Raw genomic sequence first — 21,008 nt, 5'->3', positions numbered from 1 at the left:
GAAAGAGCCAGCCACAGTTAAGATGGCAGTGCAGGAGAATGGACATCTTGCGGAGACCACAGTCAAACCAAACGGGCGACAGGAGGTTAAGCCGCGCAGAAAGGGTTTCGTGCGGTGGACAGTTGGACTCGTTGTGAGGTGAGTACCAGCCCTGGAGACCACGATTAGGGGGGAACATTCAATTGACATCTGCCATTTCAGACTCTGCATCTGGTATGCGCTTGTAACGCCGTTCCTACAATGTCCTTCCAACATCGCAGAACTCACGGAAACATCGCCGCGCGTCTGCAAACCTTACCTTATCGCTCGTTCGCACGTCGATCCCTATGTCACTCCCTATTATGATACGTACGCGGCGCCTTACGTTGATCAGGCTTGCCCATATGTCAAGGTCTTTATCGAACGAGTCTATACCCCGGCATCGAAAATTGCCAAATCCGGTTATGAGAAATACGGTGCGCCGGCATTGGAACAGGCCCAGATCTACGGTGCTGAGCAATGGCGAGTCCAAGTCACCCCTCGAGTGCAATCTGCTCGGGATAAGGCGAATCAGTTCTATCTAGCTGAGGTGGACCCATATGTCCAGCAGGGTGTGACTGCTGTCTCCCCGTATTATCAAAAGGCCAACTCCGCCGCGATGGCCATCTACTGGAACCACCTGGTGCCGTTTTACACTCGCTCAATGCCTTTCATCGGAAAGACTTATGCCACGAGCCAGGGAATTTTAACGACCCACGTTATGCCCGGTGCGCAGTATACCTGGTCATCCGCAGTCTACTTTGCGAACAGCTCACTGTGGCCTCATGTCACAGGCCTTTACTCTGAGCAGGTAGAGCCTCAATTGGTCAAGATCGGCCAGCGTTTGGCTAGCTACAGGGAAGGCAAGCGCCTTCGTGCTGTTGTGGAGGAAGCTGACAGGTACGTTGAGCCCTACAATCACCTATTAAGCACGCTAACCATCATCTTCAGCACTTCATCCCTGCAGCCCGTCTATTCTAAGACCACTCAACCCGAGGAGCCAGTTCAGACCACGAGTACTGTGACATCCACTCCTACAGCTGAAGCCCCTGTTCAGCCCACTCTCTCTGCAACTGAGCAAGCGCAGCAAGACCGGGTTAAGATCGAGTCAGACCTTGAGAGGTGGCAGGCAAAATTCTCTCTCGCAGCTGATAAGGGCATTGAGGATCTCGAGGAGCGTATCGAAGAAATTGTTTCCGCCCTCATTGCGAGCAGTGCAAACAGTTACGGCCAGAGCCTTTCTACTGCCCTTCAATCGGTATCAGCTGAGCAGCTCTCTTCAATCAAGAATTGCATCAACACCCTGGCGGAGTCAATGCCCGAGGAGAATGCCCCAGATGTTGAGGAGTCGACAGGTGATCAGCTGGTCAGGGAAATCAGGACCTCCGCCATTTCTGTGAGAGATCGTGCCCATGCACTCAGAGAATGGTCCGCCTCTTTTGACGAAGAACTTGTTCGTCGGGTGGATGCCGCTGTTGACTCGACTCTAGCTGTCCTCGACAGCATCCGTGATCTTGGATTGCAAGAGATCGGTATGCGCTGGGCGTGGATGGATGGTGTCACCTACAAGGACTGGGCTAAGTACCATGCTTTGAAAGCCCAACTCGAGGATTGGCGCAACGAGATCCGGGAAGTCGGGACACACCACAAGTCTGTTTCAGAGGCCAGAGCCGTGGCAAGTGATATCTTGGACAGCGGCATGCACGAAGCTGAATTGGCTGCCAAGGAACTTGTCAGGCTTAAGGATGTTGGGCTCTGGAAGATCGCTGCTCGTGAGGTCAGTGACAACTTCGACACTCGAACCGAAGCCCCGCCTCCGAGACCCAAGCCCCAGCAGGAGCCTGAAGAATCTGAAGACATCAATGTTGATTCGGATCACGATAAGACCTTCGAGGAGGCCTCTGAATCTGCTTCGAAGGACCAAACCGCGTCAAGCACCGATAATTCTGAGGTTATCGAGGAAGCTCCAGAGGCCGAATCGTCTCCCGCTGCTGTTGCCGAAGATGAGAATCTTGATGATGCTGAGTCTGTTATGGATGATTTTATTATCGAGGAACAACCTTCTGCAAGACCAGCCTTCGGTGTTGCGGCTGCTGAGGTCGGTTCTTACCAAGAGCCCATCCTCGATGACGAGCATTCGGATGCCTTGCATAGCCTCGCGAACAAAGCTGGCGACACCTACGCCGAGGCAAGCAAGGCTGTGAGCGAGGCTATCTACGGTGCCTCCGAGACCCCTGGCGTTGGCGAGCAGGCGGCATTATTCGCCAGTGACCAGTATTCTCACGCCTGGTCCGCCGCATCTGAGGTTCTTTACGGAACTCCTTTGAGTCCCGCAGAGAAGGTTTCTAGTGCTGCCTCTGAAAAATACACCGAGGCTGTAGCGGCGTAAGTAGTGTAGACTATCTACATTTTAAAATTCCACCCCCAATTGAACGCTCGCTAATCGAGTTTCTGAATACCAGTGCCTCTTCAGTCATCTACGGTACCCCCACGCCAGTCATTCGGTCCGTGGTGGGTGAGGCTAGCTCAGCATATGCTGAATCCACATCTCAAGCCAAGATCCTCTATGAAATCGCAAAGTCTCAGGTTCTCGGTCAAATGGCCCAGTCTAGCGCCCCGGCTCATTCCCAGCTCCTTGCCTCTATTGAAGCAGCTTACTCTGGGTCGGTCAAGTATGCCACTGAAGAGCTAGAGTCGAAGCTTCGGGCCGTTCGAGCCACTCCTGCGCCATCTTCAGTAGGACCCCTTGCCCAGATCTCATCAATCGCCTCGTCGCGCTTGGACCAGGGACTCAGTCTGGCCTCTGAGCAGCTAGCTCAGGTGCGGGCAACAGCGTCGCAAACAACCGATTCTGGCTTCCAGCCCTATGTGCTCGATGCTCAGCGTCGCTATTATGAGGCAGTCGGTCTAGCTCATGATCACTATACTGCCTTTGTCTCTACGGCATCTGATGCAGTTTATGGTTCTCCCACCCCTACACCAGTTTCTAGAAGCTTCAAGGGACTCGTCGAAGAAGCCGGCTCTCAATACGAGCAAGCCTCTTTCTTGGCTTCCGCCAGCCTTGCAGCTGTTGTTGCTTCAGCCAGCTCGATCATCTCTTCCGCTGATGATGGTAAAGCACAGAGTATCATTGACGACGCTTCATCGCGATACAGCGCCGCCCTCTCCGCGGCTTCTGCGTCTCTCTCGTTGGCATCCGTCTCTGCTAGCTCGGCTATCTATGGGACCACCCCAGGACCTCTGGAGTCTCTTTCCAGCCATGCATCTGAAAATTGGGAGCATCTAGTTTCCAAGGCCAGCGAGCAGATTTATGGCGCACCAACACCGTATCTGCAACAAGTGGCGAACAACCAGCGTGTCCACTTTGAAGCGGTGCAACAAATTGTCTCTGAGTTGATCGTCGGCAAGCAACCATCGTTCACTGAGAGCGTGTTGAGCAAGCTCCAAGCTGCATACGAGACGCCTTACCCTACTGCCGCTGTTTCATCTGCCTCTAGCTACATCAGTGAGACATATGAGGCTGCATCATCGGCCGCTGCTGCAGCTATCTCCGATACGCCAAGGATGGAGGATATCATGCAGCATGCTAATGATCAACTGCACGCTGCTGTTGAAGCTGCAAGTGTCGGAATTTACGGAACTCCCAAGGGCTCCTTTGAACAGGCCACAGATGCTGCAGCTGACGCTTACTCAACAGCTTCTGCCCAAGTGAGCAGCGCTGTCTACGGCAAGGAATCCGGTTACATCGATGTCGCCAAAGACGCTATCGAAGATATCCAATCCAAGGCCAGCGCAGCTATCTACGGTGAAGAGCCCAACGTAGTTGAGAGCGCCACCCTCCGTCTTGCCGGCGCCGTTGAAAGCGCCAAGTCCCAGCTAGCTGATCTCGCTGCCAGTGCCAGCAGCGTTGCATCCGAGGCAGTTGAGACCGCTGCGTCACACGTGGAAGATGCGACAAGCAGTCTCAAGAATTCCGCATCTTCATTCAAGGACGAACTGTGAAGGAGTGGCTTTGTCCAAATCACTCTACTCCTTCACGTCATGCATCATGTATTTTCTTTTTTTTTTTAATTTCTTTTATTTCTTTTCCCCTCTCTCGGACTCGAACAGTTTGCTCCGAAATTGGTCCTCATGCCTTAGGCATGTTGTGCGCGGCTTCCGACGCATTATTCCCCATATAGTTTGTTACGACGGCTACATGCTCATGACCTGCAACACGCACAGTTTCTTTTTCTATTTCGGCTCTTTCTCGTTGTCTTATGTTTTCTGTTATCATTTCTTGATTCAAATACGAGGGATCTTGAAGTGACATGCTTAGTATATAATCAATGGATTGGTTTGTTGATATTTTCGTGATGATCGAACTGGTATATCATCCAAGTATATATATTGTCTGTAGCAGCCTTATAAGTCTACCTGGTTGTTTGCTGGACAAAAAAATCATACGTACTTCACTCTAGTCACGTCGTATAATCTAGATGATTCACCAAAGGCACTAGATAATACAACAGTGGCCATGACTCCTCTCCCACTCCCACATTTATATAATCTGAAGGGCTCACCTATGGCACTTGAAAATTGGCAAAAAAGAGGTGGAAAAAAAAGGTGAGAACAGAGGCTAAAGAAGAACGGCTAATTCATAACACAAACAATGCATGAAATGGCACATTCACTTCAAGACTTGTCCAGTAATTACGCAAGGACATTGTCCAATAGTCTATTTCAGTCATTTATATATATCTGTAGGAACTTTCGAATATGTCAACTTTTTGTTAAGATAGTATTGATCCCAATCTGAAACGCACAATATATATCGAGGTATTGTTACATATTTTACCCATTCAGGTCCAACCAAATCACCTGTACTTCATAGTCGAACCCCTCTTTTCCTTCTTCAACTGCGTCTTACTCTTAGGAGCCTCACTCTGAGCTTCTTCGCCGCCACCACCCATTCCGGTGAATCCCTTCTTCACGCCCATGACGGTGGTATAGGCGGCGTAGACGGAATACAAAGGAATCACGACCCACAACCACCAAGCCCGGTCATTGAAGAGACAGGCAGCAAAGATGCAGCCCTGGGTCCAGTAAAGTACATCCCACATGTACTCGGTCAGACCGGTGGCATTGAGATCCTCGCCAGCGGAGCGCAAGGAACCATCCTCGTTGTAACGAGGCCGGCCCACACGGTCAAGATAATACTCAATGGCAAAAGTGGGAACAGCCAAGAAGAAGTATGGCTTCAAGGAACGAGGCCGTTGGAACATGAAGTGCAGCACGAGGAAGAGCAGGTGCAATGCCGCCGATATCAGGTGAGTGCGGTTGAGGATAGCGCCATTGCGGGTCGCCAGGGTTTTGGCGGCTTTCTGTGATAGAGTCAGAATGTTTCTAAGCAGTGAACAAGGCTAACAGGGAGTCTGCAGCAGCAAAGAACCACACGTTTGGTACATACCTGGGCCATGCTTGATGCGATCACCGATTTCTCACGAACTGATACTGATGGACGATTTTCAGGATCTCTGATACCCCTGATCAACAGCTCAACAAGCTAGATGCTTCAGGATGACACAAGATCGGAGAACGAGGCTGAACGGAAAAGGAGGGGACACGCACGACAGCTGCAGTACATCGGACGATTGTTGCCCTCCACGACCCTCACCGCCGTCACCGCCCGGCAGAAACGACAAAGGCCTCTCGAGACCAAAATAACAAGAAAGAAAGCGTTGAAGCTTCATACTCTGCCTCTTGAGGTGACATGTCCCTGCTCTGAGGTTGAATATTCTGGTTCACCCAGCGAGACCTCACTTTGTTGGTTCTTATCTCCCTCGTCCATCCTCCTACCATTTCCGGATCTGGTTTACATTCCTCACTCCACGCCCTCCCGAGCCCAGTGAACGACACCTGCATTCAGAGCAGTCCGCGGACATTGGACTTATCGCTGTCTCATGTCTTTCTGGCGTTGATGGACCGTTTTATCGCGCTCCCAGAATTCACGTCAGAACTGACTCGATCGCGTCGTTGTTTCCTCCCCGCGTCTCGGAGAACATCCCCAAGGAAGGCGCCGGAGGCTGATGGGCCAAGTACCTTCAAGTCTCTCAATCGCATCATTACTCTGAACCTCGACCTATCCTCACCCGAATCGAACCTCGCGCGCTGTCGCAAAACGTGCTGCCCGACCCCTCACCATGGCATTGTCCACGGGACATGTCGCCAGCCAGTTACGGCACCTCATCTACTACCAACTCGATAATAACCTAATTCGCAACGCGCTCTTTCTCGCCAGCCGTCTCCATGCCTTCGAACCGCGATCCTACGAGGCGCAATATCTGCTTGCGCTTTGTCACCTACACAATGGCGAAGTGAAGGCTGCATTTGATTGCAGTCAGTCTTCGGGTTCTCTGGGTCTACATGCTGGCTGCGCTTATGTTTTCGCGCAAGCTTGTTTGGATTTGGAGAAATACTTGGACGGCGTTGCAGCTTTGGATCGCAGCAAGCATCTATGGGTCACCAAGAATCACTGGAGTAAGCGTCCGCGAATTTGTGCCTGGGATCGAACTGAAGGCTAATGAAACCACAGACAAGCATAGCGAAACACAAAGACAGCACCTTCCGGATGCTGCAGCTGTGTTCAGCTTACAGGGAAAGCTTTGGCATGCTCATAAAGATTTGAACAAGGCAGTTGACTGTTATGTTGAGGCACTCAAGCTGAACCCATTCATGTGGGACGCGTTCCTAGGACTCTGCGAAACGGGTATGTATTGATCTCAGAGATTGGATAGAAATATTTCTCACATGAATTCAGGTGTCAACATTCGAGTCCCCAACATCTACCAACTGAGTCCAGAACTATTTGCAATGATATCCTCGTCACCAAATGAAGCACCCGCAGTATCAGACAACATCCCTGCTGCAGAATCTCACCCTATGCAGCCCCCTGGTCACCCTGTATCCGATCCTTTTATGGTCCCCGCATCCCGCGGCGACGCCGAATCCACATTTGGAAGCTCTGCTCTCTTTGAAAAGTTCAATGGCAGCTCTGTCGCTGTGGCGCAGCAAGTATTCCACGATGGTATGGAGACCCCGGGAGCACAGAGCAGTGGCTCTGAAGAGTTCCGCATCGCAAATGGTGTCACCGATCCTGAATCCACCTGGGATGCACCTATGGCCCCGGCTCGCAAGATACGCCCAGCTCAGACCATGAGCTTGGATCAAACCGGCCAAGCTCCACCCCGAATGCGCCCAACAGGAATTAGGCCCAAACATAAAACAAGAACAGACCCAGAGGCATATCCCACTGTCCCAATGGAAAGAGATCCCCTTCCTGCCCCCAGGTTTGGTGATCGCAAGCGCACAGTCTCTGGGCAAGTTGCCCATCCCCCTCCTCCATCACATCCGGTTGAACCAGGTGCTCCTCAGCGTCGAAGCGTTCGCTTGTTCAATCAAATCAAGCCTACCACGAGCAAACTTTCTAACAGTACACTAAACAGCACGCTTGCCGGAAAAGACGGCCGTGAGATGAAGAAATTAAGAGCCCAGTCAAGAGGACGACTCGGAACTGCACCCACAGTCGGCCGCGTTGTGAGTGGTAACCGAAAGCCCATGGAAGCACCCGACAATGACAGCAAGGACTATCGTACTGGATCAATGCCACCACATCCTCCGGTTCCTCCATTGCCCAAGAACGCCGAGAAAACAAAAGAGCTCGAGGCTTTGAACTGGCTTTTGGGGCTTTTCAATAAGCTTGCATGTGGGCATTTCGCATTGAGTCGTTACAAGTGCCAAGAGGCTATCCAGAACTTCAATTTACTCTCTCAAGGTCAGCGCGAGACTTCATGGGTTCTTGCTCAACTTGGACGGGCCCAGTTTGAGCAAGCGGCATATACAGAAGCTGCCAAATATTTCAACAGGGTTCAAATGTTGGCGCCCTCTCGCCAAGAAGACATGGAAATCTACTCAACTGTATTATGGCATCTGAAAAGCGATGTGGAGTTGGCATACTTGGCGCACCAATTACTTGAGTCTGATCGGCTATCACCTCAGGCATGGTGTGCCATTGGCAACTCTTTCTCCCACCAACGGGATCATGATCAAGCACTGAAGTGCTTCAAGCGCGCTACATTGATTGACCCTGGATTCGCTTATGCCTTTACTCTACAAGGACATGAGTATGTCGCCAACGAGGAATATGACAAGGCATTGGAGGCTTACCGCAATGGGATCAATGCCGACAATCGACACTACAACGCCTGGTACGGACTGGGAACAGTGTACGATAAGATGGGCAAACTTGACTTTGCCGAGCAACACTTCCGCAACGCAGCTAGCATCAACCCTACTAATGCGGTATTAATCTGCTGCATCGGTCTGGTTTTGGAGAAAATGAATAACCCCCAGGAAGCGCTGGTCCACTACGGCAGGGCCTCCACGTTGGCTCCACAATCAGTCCTGGCCCGATTCCGCAAGGCGCGCGTGCTAATGAAGCTGCATGAATTCAAGTTTGCTATGGCAGAATTGAAGATTCTCAAGGATATGGCGCCGGATGAGGCAAACGTGCATTATCTGCTAGGAAAGCTGTACAAAGTGCTCCACGACAAGGCCAATGCTATCAAGCATTTCACTGCTGCCTTGAACTTGGATCCAAAGGTACGCTCAAGTTCAGAATACTCCTTGACTCTTGGATCTCTTGCTGACTCTCACTCCCCACAGGCTGCACAATACATCAAGGACGCGATGGAATCCTTGGATGAAGACGAGATGGAGGATGAGGACATAGCGTAGACCTGTGATGTCCCAGGTCTTTCTATTTTGTTCCCACATGGGAACGCTTTCTTATGAACTCGGCGTTTGAGGCCTCTTTGCACAGCATCACTGTGGAGTTTTCTTTTCCAGGTTTAGATATCTGGCATCAAGCATGGTGTTCTGTACATTAGTTGACGATTTTCTCTGGCACGGATGAGATGACGGGTGCTTGCATAATTCATTATGTTTCCATGCTGCATGCACTTGTTCTCATGATTTATCTAGGCAAATGTGACATGCCTCTGAGCTTAACCTATTGTAGCTGCATACTTTCCGGCCTGCGTGACCCCGTCATCTGCAGCGGGCGGTGAGTCGGCCTCGGGGCAAAAAAACGATTCAACGCCGACTTGCTCTTCCCCACAGTCATGGCTCAGTGCATTTGAAGCTGTATCTCTTTTTTGTTTGTTCCTCCTCCTTCTCAGATTAAGTACCTGGGCTGGGGTGCCCATTCTATTTCTGAAAGTATGTCCCCTCCTCCTGATTAAAGTCTCCGATCTGACCATATATCTCTCCCCAGCATCTCCTCAACAAACCGTCGCCATGTCGTTCGGCTCCTATATCGTGTCAGGCGTTAGCTCCTTTGTGGTGGTAACAGCCTCACTCTTCGCCCTCGGTCAGAAAGTACCTCGTGCTGCCTTTGCCGCCCGGTGTCTTGCATCCTACGGCTGCCTACTCGTGGCTGCCGCGTACGGCGTGGTGGTCTCAATCTGCCTGCGGCTAGTTGGATATGGTCGTATCTCACAATGGGCTACTGGGCGCAGCTTCAAGTGGTTGATGCGCTTCACCACCGGTGTCAAGTTCGAGGTCATCGAGGGCGAGGAGTACCTCACTACCCGTCCGGCTGTCTTCCTTGGTAACCACCAGACCGAGCTGGATGTGTTGATGCTAGGCTGTATCTTCCCACCCTACTGCAGTGTGACTGCTAAGAAGTCTCTGCGCAACATTCCTTTCCTGGGATGGTTTATGGCCCTCTCTCGTACTGTCTTCATTGACCGTGCCAACCGCGAGACCGCCCTCAAGGCCTTTGATGGTGCTGCGGATGAAATGCGCAACCACCGCCAGAGTGTTTTCATTTTTGCTGAGGGTACCCGGAGTTACTCTGATGAGCCTACTCTTTTGCCTTTCAAGAAGGGTGCTTTCCATCTGGCTGTTAAGGCCGGCGTGCCAATTGTTCCTATTGTGGCGGAGAACTACTCCCACATTCTGTCGCCTCGTGCGTGGCGCTTCAATGCCGGAACTATCAGGATTAAAGGTTTGTTCCTTGTTCGAGTCTCATAAGAGTGAACATAACTAATCACTCATGAATAGTTTTGCCTCCTATCCTGACCAAGGATTTGACATCGGCCGATGTGGATCAATTGACAACCTCAACCCGAGACTCGATGCTCAACACCCTGACTGAATTGTCCCGTGCCCAGAAGGAAAAGGTTGATACTGCCCACACCAACGGTGTTTCCAGCGCCATTGAGATCTAAACGCGTTCAACTGTTCTGCGTCACAGGTTCTCCGCCTCGCTCGACATTTACTGGCTGTCCCCCTTGGTTAGACCCGACAATGGGCATCGGGAACGAAGTCCATGACAGCAAGGTAACATACCCTATCACCCGCCCCGATTTGATTCCACCAGAGGAGCAACTCGTCCCCCGCTCTTCATGCAGCATATTCCCATTCACTTCTTTGGTACATACTCTCCAGTTCCTACCACAAGAATTCGAATTTGGGAAACCTTGGACGTCTAACTTATCACCTATTACTACTGCTCACGGGTATTGGTATTACATTAGACATTCTCCTTTCGGTTCTGGCCCTCTTCTCCCCTTTGCACCTTGGAATGTATATATCTTTAGCAACAACGCATGACACGACCTGGCTCAATAGACCGAATTACGTTTTGCTTTTGCTTCTTGTACTGTACTAATATCCTTACAAGAGTGGTGTCTGCATACACTTTGAGAGCCAAGAATATAAAGTCATTGATCTCTCTGTGACCGTCTAAATTTTATTTGCCTGTTCTAGCCTTCTCATTATTCTACGTATATTCCTTTCATGAAGTTCCAAGAAGGCATTCAGGCAACGGTAGCCCTCTCAAACACCTCCCGAATCTCCTTAACCTTCTTACCCTCAGCCAACAACAATCCAACCAAGATACGCGACTGCTGGGGGTTGAACAACCCACTAGCAATCTGGGTCTTCTTGTTCCCACCAGTGATATCAGCAGTAGGGACCTCCCCGTTCACAGTCCGGTGACTCAACACAACAGGAATATCATGCTTAGCAACAACATCATTGATAGCATCACCAAAGTCACTGGAAATACCACCAGCACCTTCACCAGCAATAACGATCCCTTGAGCACCATTCTTAACTGCACTGTACAACGAATCGACATGCATATCCTCATAAGCGTAGAGAATATCAACTCGCGGAATAGAATCCACATCGGCAACATCAACAGCATGCTTCGCATTCGGCTGCACAGCAGGGTAATAGAAGTAAGGCGTGTTGGAAACAATGGTTCCAAGACTTCCCTGCTCATACGCCTTGAACGTATCAACAGTGTTGGCATTCGTCTTCGTAGCAAAGAAAGCAGAGACAATGCGGTCATTCAGTACGACAAGTGCACCACGCTCCTTGGCATCTTCATCCACAGCCACGGTCACACCCTGCAGCAGGTTCATAGGTCCATCGGCGGAAATGGCGGTTGAAGGACGCATCGAGCCTACGAAGACAATTGGCTTGCCACAGTTTACTGTTGCGTCGATGAAGAAGGCTGATTCTTCGAGTGTGTCTGTGCCGTGTGTGATTACTGCGCCGGACATGGTCGGGTCGTCGCAGACGGTTGTTTGGAGGGTGTGGGTTAGGTTTAGGAGGAGGGACGAGGAGACATCGCCGCTGTTGACGTTTGTGGCTTGGACGGCGGCGACGTTGGCGATGTTGTTGATTTCTGGGATTCCGCTTAGCAGCTGGGTGATTGATAATGCGCCAGATTCGTAGCCTGCTGTTGCGGTTTTGTCGTCGCTTGTGCCGGCGATTGTGCCGCCTGTTTTCGTATTAGGTTGGATCTTTTGGTGTATGATAAGGGGCTATACGTACCGGTTGCTAGGAGGGTGACATTAGGCAGCGAAGCATTGAAGTGGTTGAACTTCAGGCCATTGGAGTTGGTATAGGATGTGTTGTTGGAAGCTCGAGCTTGGATTAAGGGAGAGGCATAGCTTGTAGCAGCCAAAGCCGAGACAAGGAATGTGTTGAGATGGAAGCCCATGTTGAAAGCTATGCTATAATTGTCTGACCAGGGAATGCTGTGAGTTGGAGAGTGATATGAGCGTGAAGGCCGGCGTAGATGGCACTTTATATAGATCGGAAACTGACGCCTGACTCGCTTTCTGCAGTTCCGAGCCGGGTTCTGGACATCTTCGTATGCTCGAATATTTTTCTTGGCAGCTTTGAACAATATTGTTATGCCTTGATTGAGACCCTAGTATGTCGTAGTTTTCTTTAGAGTCTAAATTTATGGAGTATGATACATGTCTGTATGGGGAAAGTGGATGAAATTTGGAGATGAAATTTGGGGTACAGAGACAGGATCGTCATTCTTCAGGAACGGCCGGATTAGAGTAGGATTATGCTGTGCAGGTATTCTTTGATTGGCTATAGATTTATTCTAGAAGAATATAACATGATGTCCGTATCTTGTTCTCTCTAACTCGGACTTTCATACTTCAATGCCTACAATTATAGAGCATCAACCTCTTTCCTTAACCAAATATCAATATCCAGCTCGGTAATTGTCTACATCACACACGCCCCATAATCACTCAACAAAAAAGCCTCAATAAATGACTAACATTAATCATGGCATTCTTGGCGAGGACCCGAGAGAGGCCGCGGCCTCCGAGCTCTAAGACCAGCCAAGTATATAAAGTGCGGAATTATCGGCCCATATTCGGACAAATAAGCTCGGGAGGTAAACCGAGCTTTTGATTCGTTATTGCTCCTGACGATCATAGAATGACCCCAAATTTGATCGAAACATAAAGTAATTCATCACCGAGTGGACCTCCTCCGAGCGGGCTGTGGAAATCCCGCAAACGCTCCATTTTTGCGCCAGCTGAATGGGGTAAATTGTAGTGCTGATCTGAATTATTTCACAATCTCTAATGCGTATACTTCGTCGCTTGTCTAGAGAGGTGTCAATTTATTTCTAACCTCTTCATTTCGGGAATAAGGTGCTACCAGCCAAGTTGTATACTTGAATGCAAAAGGAACCCTTGAATGGATTCGGTCGATGACTACTGGCTACAAAGAAAGGGAGGAAGAAGGAAAAGGGGATATGCTCGCAGCAAAGGCGATCTGCCTGCATGCGTTGTCTTTTGCATTTGTATCTGCACCCCTTTGCGAGCACATCGCTACCCACGACAGCACATCCCTCACACGCAGCGCGTGCTAATGGCGTGAAGCCCCATCTGTCTCTTGGGTTGATGTTGACTCTCGCATCTCCGAGAAGGGCTTGCACTGCCCTTCTAATTCCAACCCTGGCAGCCTAAGACAGTGGTGTTCTCTCCCAATCATCTGGTATGTCCGAATGCAGGGTGTCGTATTCCATTACAACCCCTAACACCCCGTATCTACCTGACTGTGGTACACGTATTTGAGGCGTGGACCAGGAGATATGTGCCATCGGTTTTTATTTGCAGTCTCTCTTTTAAGGTGAGAACCACCTCCAAATCAGATTTCGATTGATACTAGCCCTAGCTTTGGATCCATTGCCAAGTACTGCTTAAATCAATTCCATAATAGAAGGGCGTATGAATGCTGCGTCTGCTACCACTTGTTGTTGCCATCTTCTTTCTAATATACGCGACGCGTGATAACGAGCAAGAAGGAATGATAAGATGAGACTTCTGCCGTGTGCAACACGGAAATGTATTGATACAAAGTTGCCAATCAGCACGGCCGTGTAATTCCAACAGAAGATGCGTTAAAATGCCCAGGGGAATCATTGCGCTGGAAAATCGCTCAGATGTCGAATATGCAAGACGCTGGGGAATGCATAAAATGTGAATAAGTCATATCTCATAGGTAGTTGAGATCTGGGGAGTCCATTGGATCTATCGTTGGAGTGGGTTTGTTTCTAGAATTGAAGATTTAGTTATTGGTCCTAACCAGATGATTCAAAAGTTTGTGTATTAGCATACGCGAAAATTGATTGTGGGCTCTGGAAGTGAACACAGCGGCCCTCAGCACAGGGTCGAATGTCGAGGTCAATGTCCACTTCTTGCATAGGCAACCAAGGGTCGCTTATTGCTGACTGCACTCGCCAGGGGTCCCGCTCGCCGACTGTTCGAACTGCAGAGGGCGCAATCCGCATATCCTTTGCTCCATTTTGATCAGATAGCTCGAAGTATCCTGGCAAGTGGTGATCGCCGTCATTCTGGACTTGCTTGGAAACGGTACCAATGCTAGACCCGGCCGCGGCAGTGGCCACGATGAAGTCCGACTCGAAGGCAGAAAGTTGGACGCGTACATGATTGACGGGGTTTCCCTTGAGCTTGATTTGGATATCCGTGTATGGTGCACCCCAGTTCTGAACCGATGGAGCAATGAAAGTAGTTTGCTCGACAGGACTGGGTTCGCATAGAGGGTATTCGGTGACACCACGCTTAGAGACAGGCTCTGGGGGAATGACATTTGAGAATTGTAGATCACGCACCCAAGTGGCTAGAAGACCGTCTCCGGTCATTTTCAAATATGCCTCTTTCAGAGCCCAGACCGAATAGAAAAGGCGCAGACCATAGAGAGCCAGGCTTTCTTCCGAGTCACCCCCTGCATCGCTCTTATTAATACCGTGCTTGCGAGCTAGTTCGAGAGTTGCCCGAGGGTTCTTGATGGTCTCCAGTTCACGGGCCGAGAGAACCTCGGTGAAGATATCCACGAAAGATGCCAGAGCTGTAAGGGTCTTTGGGGGCCGATCAGAGCGACGGCGATTGGGTTCATCCACGCATGCAATATCAATTCCAACTCGGGGTGGATAGGAGCTAGTCAGGGTATTGCTCTCCGGTGCACGCGACCCTGCAAGGACAGTCAGAGATGCCTGATGACTGACATTGAATTCCACGCTGGAGTCGTAGTATGGTCGGTTCTCGGGCATGGGAGTGCGGCGAATCATGATCTCCTTCCAAGATGCGCCAGTAGCCTGGTGGACAAAGAAGTACTTCAAGAGTTGAGACGCCAGGGACATGCGCTTATCCGACAAGTGGTGGTACTTTAGGACAGCGTCTCGGTCAGATTGAGTCAGAGTCTCGAGTAAAGGAAGGTTAAGGGCCATGTCGTCCCAGCGCCGAGTGTCAATGTACCATCGCACCAAAGTTGGTTGGGATGCCAGAGAATTGTCGACCTTGTCCGAGTTGAGTGGTGTGGAGATGTCCTCCTGCCGAATCGTGTTGGTTACCATTTTTGTCTATTGCTTTAGTCAAGGAATTTTTAGATAGCAAACAAGCTGATTAACACTCACAACTGCCGGATAGGCCATCTGCAAGAGACGATCATAATCCTGGGGCCGCATGTGTCCCTCGACCGTCGCGGGCACCCCGCGCCACATCCTTATCGATCTTATCGTCGCACGTGTTGATAACACTTCTGTAACAGGCAGGCGGTAATTGTCGAGGGAGTGACGAATGAGCTGTGAAGGCGTAAAGGGGAGGCCTGCGGAAGTGTGGGACGGGGAAATCAAATATGGAAGGAGCGAATGTCTCTTCATGCGGCACAAAAGGGCAAAATTCGGTGTTGAGGAAATAAATTCCTTCCTCCAGGCCAGGTGCACGTACGTCTGATATTTATCAACAATACAAATGCCCATTGAGAAACGGTTGATGGGCAACTAATAAACATATGCAGAGTCTAATATATTCTTATTGGTTCCATATACATGCACGCATCTAAAACAATCACAATGTATTTGTCTGGCAGAATGGTTTATACTGTGGCGGTGGGTCTTCATCACGTGGTGATAAGTTTCCCGCCGGAAAGTCAAAATCACGTGCATCAAGAGTCATCGCAACAAAAGAAGCAATTTGGAATTTGCCAATTCACATAAAATGACGATTACCGTCGGAGTCCTTGCCCTTCAAGGCGCATTCTTCGAGCATGTTCAACTACTGAAGAAAGCCGCCGAACAAGCCCCTCCGTCAGAATGGCAGTTCATCGAAGTACGAACGCCACAAGAGCTGTCAACATGCGATGGACTGGTCCTGCCCGGAGGTGAAAGCACCACTATGTCTTTGGTCGCAGCAAGATCAAATCTTCTGGAGCCATTACGAGACTTTGTGAAGTAGGTATTCCCGACTAATCTACGCCAATTCAATCTAATGCGTTCGGTATACAGGGTGGATCGCAAACCAACGTGGGGCACATGCGCCGGCCTCATTCTGCTCGCCGAGTCGGCCAACAAAACAAAGAGGGGTGGTCAGGAGCTTATTGGTGGTCTCGATGTAAGAGTGAATCGGAATCACTTTGGTCGACAGACAGATAGCTTCCAGGGACCATTGGATCTGCCCTTCTTGGGAGAGGACGCCGCACCGTTCCCAGCTGTCTTCATTCGGGCACCGATTGTCGAAAAGATCCTGCCTCACCATGAGGGCATCCAGGAAGAAGAGACTCGACTCGAGGAGACTGTCGTGGCACCGTCTCGGCGAGCACGCGACTCGGTGGCGGAGGCAGCAACAGACGACCATGTCGAGGTACTCGCCACATTGTTGGGCCCTGCAGCTCGCAATGCCACAGAGAACCGAGACATCAACCCGGATGAGGAGGTTGGTGATATTGTTGCAGTGCGACAGGGCAATGTGTTTGGCACCAGCTTCCACCCGGAGTTGACTGGCGACGCAAGAATCCATGCATGGTGGCTGCGCCAGGTGCAATCGGCCGTACTGAAGCGAAGAAAGTTGGCACAATAGATGAGACACTAGATCAAGAGACCATTGTAAATAGGGTATTAGGTGAATAGACATTTCCTGTTTTTGCTAATTGATTCACCACAAGTGGGATAACGCCATTGCTTGATTGTGCCAGTACAGTTTCATCATGCGCTAACCTACCTGCCGGCACCGTACTCATCTTCCTCGCGCTGGCGCTGCTCGTCATAGGCGCGACCATATCCACCACGGCCCGGGTCATATTCTTCGCGGTATTCGTCGCGCACTTGTCCACCCGACTTGCCTCGTCTATCAAAAGGGTCAGCCATCCTCCATTCATAAATCGTATCTTGAAGACCGCATACCCGAATTGCCGTCCTTCCTCGAATCCAGGGTCGAGATCAGCGCGAATGATTCGCTCATCCAGCTTGGTTCCACCGATATACTTCAAGCAGTCCAACGCATCCTGGTGTGTATAGTATTCGACGAAGCAAAATCCGCAGGGTGTCTTGTTGAATCGGTCCAGGCCCATCACTAGGCGCTTGATTTCACCGCACCTAGAAGTTGGGATTAGACTTGGGTCGTTAAAAAAAAGCGCGCAAACTCACTTGGAAAAGAGCTCATGGATTTGTTCCTCAGTGGTGTAGAAGGAGCTGAATTGGTCAATGGCGGCCGATGCTTGAAGTTTGTAGGGTGCATGCATACAGGTTTCCCACATAGAGAGTAGTCGCATTCTTCAACTTGTCATCGGGCTCCTCGGGCTTCTCATCTTCGCGGTCATTAAATCTGCGACGCTTGTTCTATATGCCATTTAGCGACTCGGGCTGTTCTCGTTGCTTTGTAGAGCGCAACGTCGGAAGGGCGGCAACCAACCTTACTGACATAGTAGGCACTTGGCCTATCCAGGCGGTCCACTGTGTTGATAGCGAGCAAACTCATCACGAGAATGTAATGAAGATTGAGTAGAGAAGGAGGAGGAGGACGGGAGGTCGGAGCAAAGAAGCTCGGAGCTCTCAGAAGATCTTGGCGCGGCAAGAATTCCACTCCGCATCAACAACTCTTTCATCTGCCTCTACCCTCTTTGCCATTTTACCACCTGTAATGCTCTGACCGCCTTAAGCATAACGGACCATATCGTTCTTTCTGATTTTATCTGCGATGCCAAAAGTCAACAGCTATGCGCCAGCCTGGCTGTGCCGGCCCTCGCCTGGCGCGAGCTTCCTGACCAGCAAATCCTCGCAGAGCCCGGCGGAAGATATTAACAAGTCATCGAAACCACCTACCAGCGGACCGAATCGAACGATTGCCAGAAGGGGAAATGAAGTGTTCGCCGTGGTTGATAATGAGATCCGCTGGTCAAACCTTGCGCGCCTCAAAGATCAATGGCAACAACAAAATAAGCAGAAGAAGGGATCTGCCGATGTTGGAAATGCCACAGATACAAAGTTGCCATCCTACAGGGTACGTATTGACTGCGATAGCTTACAGAATTTTGCAATTTTGTTGTGATCAATCGCGACTAACATCTTACGCAGGTTTTGGCTGTCCCTGTGTATGGATTGATAAAACAAATCATTCCCTCACCAAATGGCGCCTTCCTCGCAATTATCACTGAACACACCGTTCACATCTCTGTCCTCCCCGATTCTTCGCACCTGTCGTCTTCCGACTCTACCGCCCTTCGCCTGAAGACATACCAGCTGGGACCGACCACTCATGTCATTCCTGAGGCGCCGGTTGTATCTGCACTATGGCATCCCTTGGGCCTGCACAGCAACCTTAGCGGTTGTATTGTTACAATCACCGCTGACGCCGCGGTGCGCGTGTGGGAGTTGGACCGCAACAACCACTGGTCCTTTGACCAGCCAACCCTGGCAATCGATTTGAAGAAGCTTGTCGATGGAACTTCGTCTGATGAAGACTTTGCGCCTTCAGGATTTGGCAAGAACAAGGGATTTTCGGCTGATCTTATCGACATGGAGGTCGCTTCGGCCTGTTTTGCGGGCAGTGGAGAAGAAAAAGAGGATGCGTGGGCACCAATGACCCTGTGGGTGGCCATGAGACCCGGTGATCTCTACGCACTGTGCCCTCTCCTGCCCTCCAAGTGGCAGGCTCCATCAACGACTATCCCTTCCCTCTCTTCGGCGATTGTTCCGAAGTTAACGGCTCTAGAGCAAGACCCCGACCAATTCGACGAGGAATTGACCGCGTGCCGGCAACAGTACGATTGGCTCAGCGAGCTCGACGATCAAGAGCCTTTGGGTCTGCCTGCTGGAGCCGAAACCCTCCAGGGCGCGGAGATTTTCACTCGCCCCGCCACTCCTAGCGCTATTCCCAGATTGCAAGGGCCTTTCCGATTTGATACCGGTGATGAACTGGATGACCTTGACCTTTGTGACATTCTTGTCATTGCTGCTAGACTGAATGTTGATGATCTCATGATGGGCGAAGAGGAAGAACTGGCCGTTGATGCCAGCGAACAGGATAAACTCTCGGCCACTGTTCTCTCTCTTTCGAGTGGAAATGGCCGAGTTCACATATGTTTGGAGCTCGACGGCGTTGAGGGACAGTGGCTGCCCAAGGCCCAAAAGAACGCCTTCCGAACACCTCTCTCGGAACCATCTGATCTTGTCCTGGTCGAATCCCTGGATACTGTTAGGACCGGCGAAGCAACTACATGGCCCACTTTCACCAAGGATATCCACTCTCGCTATTCTTTCTTTGTCACGACTGCAACCAATGTGGTATCTCTGTCTTTGACCGCATGGGCGCAAAGACTGGAAGCCGAATTACAGGCGGAAGACTCTGCTGGTTCTGCTTTCCGCCTGCAGGTTCTTTGCGACGGAAATGTCTGTCAAAGAGAAAAGATCCTGCAGGTCTCAGAAGCTGATATCACTTCGAAGAATGAACACCTCGCGCAGTCACTTGTCTTTTATGATTTTGATCTTGGCTACCTGCTTCTCACTTCGCTTCCATCAAACCCATATGCAGCAGTGATGGATTCGCCAGAAGACGCCCTCGCCGCGGCACTTGAAAGGCAGCTTTATGAGAGGAAGGCCACAACGGCAACCTCAGTGACTATGCCCCCTCGGCGCGCACCATATCAAGTTCCCGCAATCTTCTACTCCGAATGCCCGCTGAATTCATTCGTTGAAAAGCATGTTCCGCACCGCCAACGCCATACACTCAAGGAGCAAGTACGCCTGTCCCCTGCAACATTGGACCTTGTGGCTACTGCTCACCGTGTTCTGTCCGCGCACACAAATGCTCTCGAAAGAGCTGCCTCGGATCTTTTTCGCCGGTGCGAACGTCTACAGGGCGAGATGCAGGATCAATTGAAGCAAATTTCAGATGTTGCGGAGCGCGTCAAGGGTGTCACCAGTGAGATTGGAGAAGATGGACACCGCACAGAAGGCGTCCGAACTGGAGAAGCCCTGGACAAGAGATTGCAAGCCGCCAAAGATAAGCAAGATGAATTGCAGCGCCGATACGAGGCATTACGCAAGAAGGTTTTGAACTCCGGAGGTCGTCCCCTGAGTGAAAGGGAGAAGACCTGGGTTACCGAGGTCAAGTCTTTGTCTGGATACTTGCAGCCTGGTCAGAATGAGGATCAAGATGAGAATCAAGATTTGATACCTCGCTTGGAGACTGTAAGTTTGCTCCCAGGTTTTTTTTAATCTCACTCGCTCAGATTTATTTTAGGTCAAACGCCTTGCTTTGGATCTTATCGCCCAGACCAAGACTATTGCTGCCAAGTCGCCATCTGCTGAGCCTGCAAGTCCGAACTCTCCAAACGGGGCTCACCCCAAGGTCCCGCAACGCCTGCAACGTGCCAAGGTTGCGGATGCTATGAGAATGGTTGAACGAGAGTATGTTTATCTTTATGCCTATGGATGGATCTATGACTAACTACATTCCAGGTCTGCTGTCATTGATGCGATTACCGCACGCTTGGAACGACTCAACACGAGTCTATGAACTTTCCAGTGATTTGTTTATGGAGATTTTTGAAACCGCCCACCCCCACCCCCCTGCATCTCAATGTTGAAAAATTTCTGTTGGAGTATTTTGTCCGGGCTGGGTTCAACTTCGGAATGATTTTTTTTAGTCTCATGGTGTATTTTTCATACCTTCCCCTTCTCAAGTCATGTCTAGTTTAGGAATATACCATCAATTTCGCCCTACTATATAGATGAAAGCAAGTCACTAGTAAAGAACGTATGAGCCTTCATCATCGCGCCCTATACCTATTCTTTGCAGGAGAGGCTATGTCTATCAAGCCAT

The 21,008-nt window shown here is 50.4% G+C and overlaps 8 protein-coding genes across 8 annotated transcripts; 4 read left to right on the top strand and 4 right to left on the bottom strand.

Moving 5' to 3' along the window:
- Nucleotides 1-22: 22 nt before the first annotated feature.
- On the top strand, nucleotides 23-4,020 carry N7508_010154 (uncharacterized protein; the record flags this gene model as incomplete). Its single annotated transcript, XM_058468214.1, has 4 exons — nucleotides 23-138; nucleotides 202-918; nucleotides 970-2,403; nucleotides 2,481-4,020. The coding sequence occupies 4 exons, from the start codon at nucleotides 23-25 to the stop codon at nucleotides 4,018-4,020; spliced, it is 3,807 nt and encodes a 1,268-aa protein (XP_058316060.1).
- An 854-nt stretch (nucleotides 4,021-4,874) lies between these two features.
- Nucleotides 4,875-5,476, bottom strand: N7508_010153 (SND2/TMEM208 family protein; the record flags this gene model as incomplete). The annotated part of the gene is made up of 2 exons (XM_058468213.1): nucleotides 4,875-5,381; nucleotides 5,468-5,476. The coding sequence occupies 2 exons, from the start codon at nucleotides 5,474-5,476 to the stop codon at nucleotides 4,875-4,877; spliced, it is 516 nt and encodes a 171-aa protein (XP_058316059.1).
- A 724-nt stretch (nucleotides 5,477-6,200) lies between these two features.
- Nucleotides 6,201-10,289, top strand: N7508_010152 (anaphase promoting complex subunit bimA; the record flags this gene model as incomplete). Its single annotated transcript, XM_058468212.1, has 7 exons — nucleotides 6,201-6,537; nucleotides 6,593-6,766; nucleotides 6,818-8,658; nucleotides 8,722-8,789; nucleotides 9,077-9,121; nucleotides 9,237-10,066; nucleotides 10,123-10,289. The coding sequence occupies 7 exons, from the start codon at nucleotides 6,201-6,203 to the stop codon at nucleotides 10,287-10,289; spliced, it is 3,462 nt and encodes a 1,153-aa protein (XP_058316058.1).
- A 591-nt stretch (nucleotides 10,290-10,880) lies between these two features.
- N7508_010151 (asparaginase ahrA) lies at nucleotides 10,881-12,076 on the bottom strand (the record flags this gene model as incomplete). The annotated part of the gene is made up of 2 exons (XM_058468211.1): nucleotides 10,881-11,854; nucleotides 11,908-12,076. 2 exons carry the CDS (start codon nucleotides 12,074-12,076, stop codon nucleotides 10,881-10,883), a joined length of 1,143 nt encoding a protein of 380 aa, XP_058316057.1.
- A 1,896-nt stretch (nucleotides 12,077-13,972) lies between these two features.
- N7508_010150 (4'-phosphopantetheinyl transferase family protein) lies at nucleotides 13,973-15,265 on the bottom strand (the record flags this gene model as incomplete). The annotated part of the gene is made up of 1 exon (XM_058468210.1): nucleotides 13,973-15,265. The coding sequence occupies one exon, from the start codon at nucleotides 15,263-15,265 to the stop codon at nucleotides 13,973-13,975; it is 1,293 nt and encodes a 430-aa protein (XP_058316056.1).
- Nucleotides 15,266-15,908: 643 nt separating this feature from the next.
- N7508_010149 (pyridoxal 5'-phosphate synthase glutaminase subunit PdxT) lies at nucleotides 15,909-16,766 on the top strand (the record flags this gene model as incomplete). Its single annotated transcript, XM_058468209.1, has 2 exons — nucleotides 15,909-16,141; nucleotides 16,196-16,766. The coding sequence occupies 2 exons, from the start codon at nucleotides 15,909-15,911 to the stop codon at nucleotides 16,764-16,766; spliced, it is 804 nt and encodes a 267-aa protein (XP_058316055.1).
- A 137-nt stretch (nucleotides 16,767-16,903) lies between these two features.
- On the bottom strand, nucleotides 16,904-17,663 carry N7508_010148 (nuclear cap-binding protein subunit CBC2; the record flags this gene model as incomplete). Its single annotated transcript, XM_058468208.1, has 5 exons — nucleotides 16,904-17,033; nucleotides 17,090-17,281; nucleotides 17,333-17,377; nucleotides 17,430-17,524; nucleotides 17,598-17,663. 5 exons carry the CDS (start codon nucleotides 17,661-17,663, stop codon nucleotides 16,904-16,906), a joined length of 528 nt encoding a protein of 175 aa, XP_058316054.1.
- A 219-nt stretch (nucleotides 17,664-17,882) lies between these two features.
- Nucleotides 17,883-20,702, top strand: N7508_010147 (uncharacterized protein; the record flags this gene model as incomplete). Its single annotated transcript, XM_058468207.1, has 4 exons — nucleotides 17,883-18,185; nucleotides 18,260-20,374; nucleotides 20,427-20,593; nucleotides 20,645-20,702. The coding sequence occupies 4 exons, from the start codon at nucleotides 17,883-17,885 to the stop codon at nucleotides 20,700-20,702; spliced, it is 2,643 nt and encodes an 880-aa protein (XP_058316053.1).
- Between the last annotated feature and the right edge of the window lie 306 nt (nucleotides 20,703-21,008).

This window comes from Penicillium antarcticum (assembly GCF_028974205.1).
Source record: "Penicillium antarcticum strain IBT 31339 chromosome Unknown utg000009l_segment0_segment0, whole genome shotgun sequence".
Lineage (NCBI taxonomy): Eukaryota > Fungi > Ascomycota > Eurotiomycetes > Eurotiales > Aspergillaceae > Penicillium > Penicillium antarcticum.
This window is presented reverse-complemented; position numbering and strand designations above follow the sequence as displayed.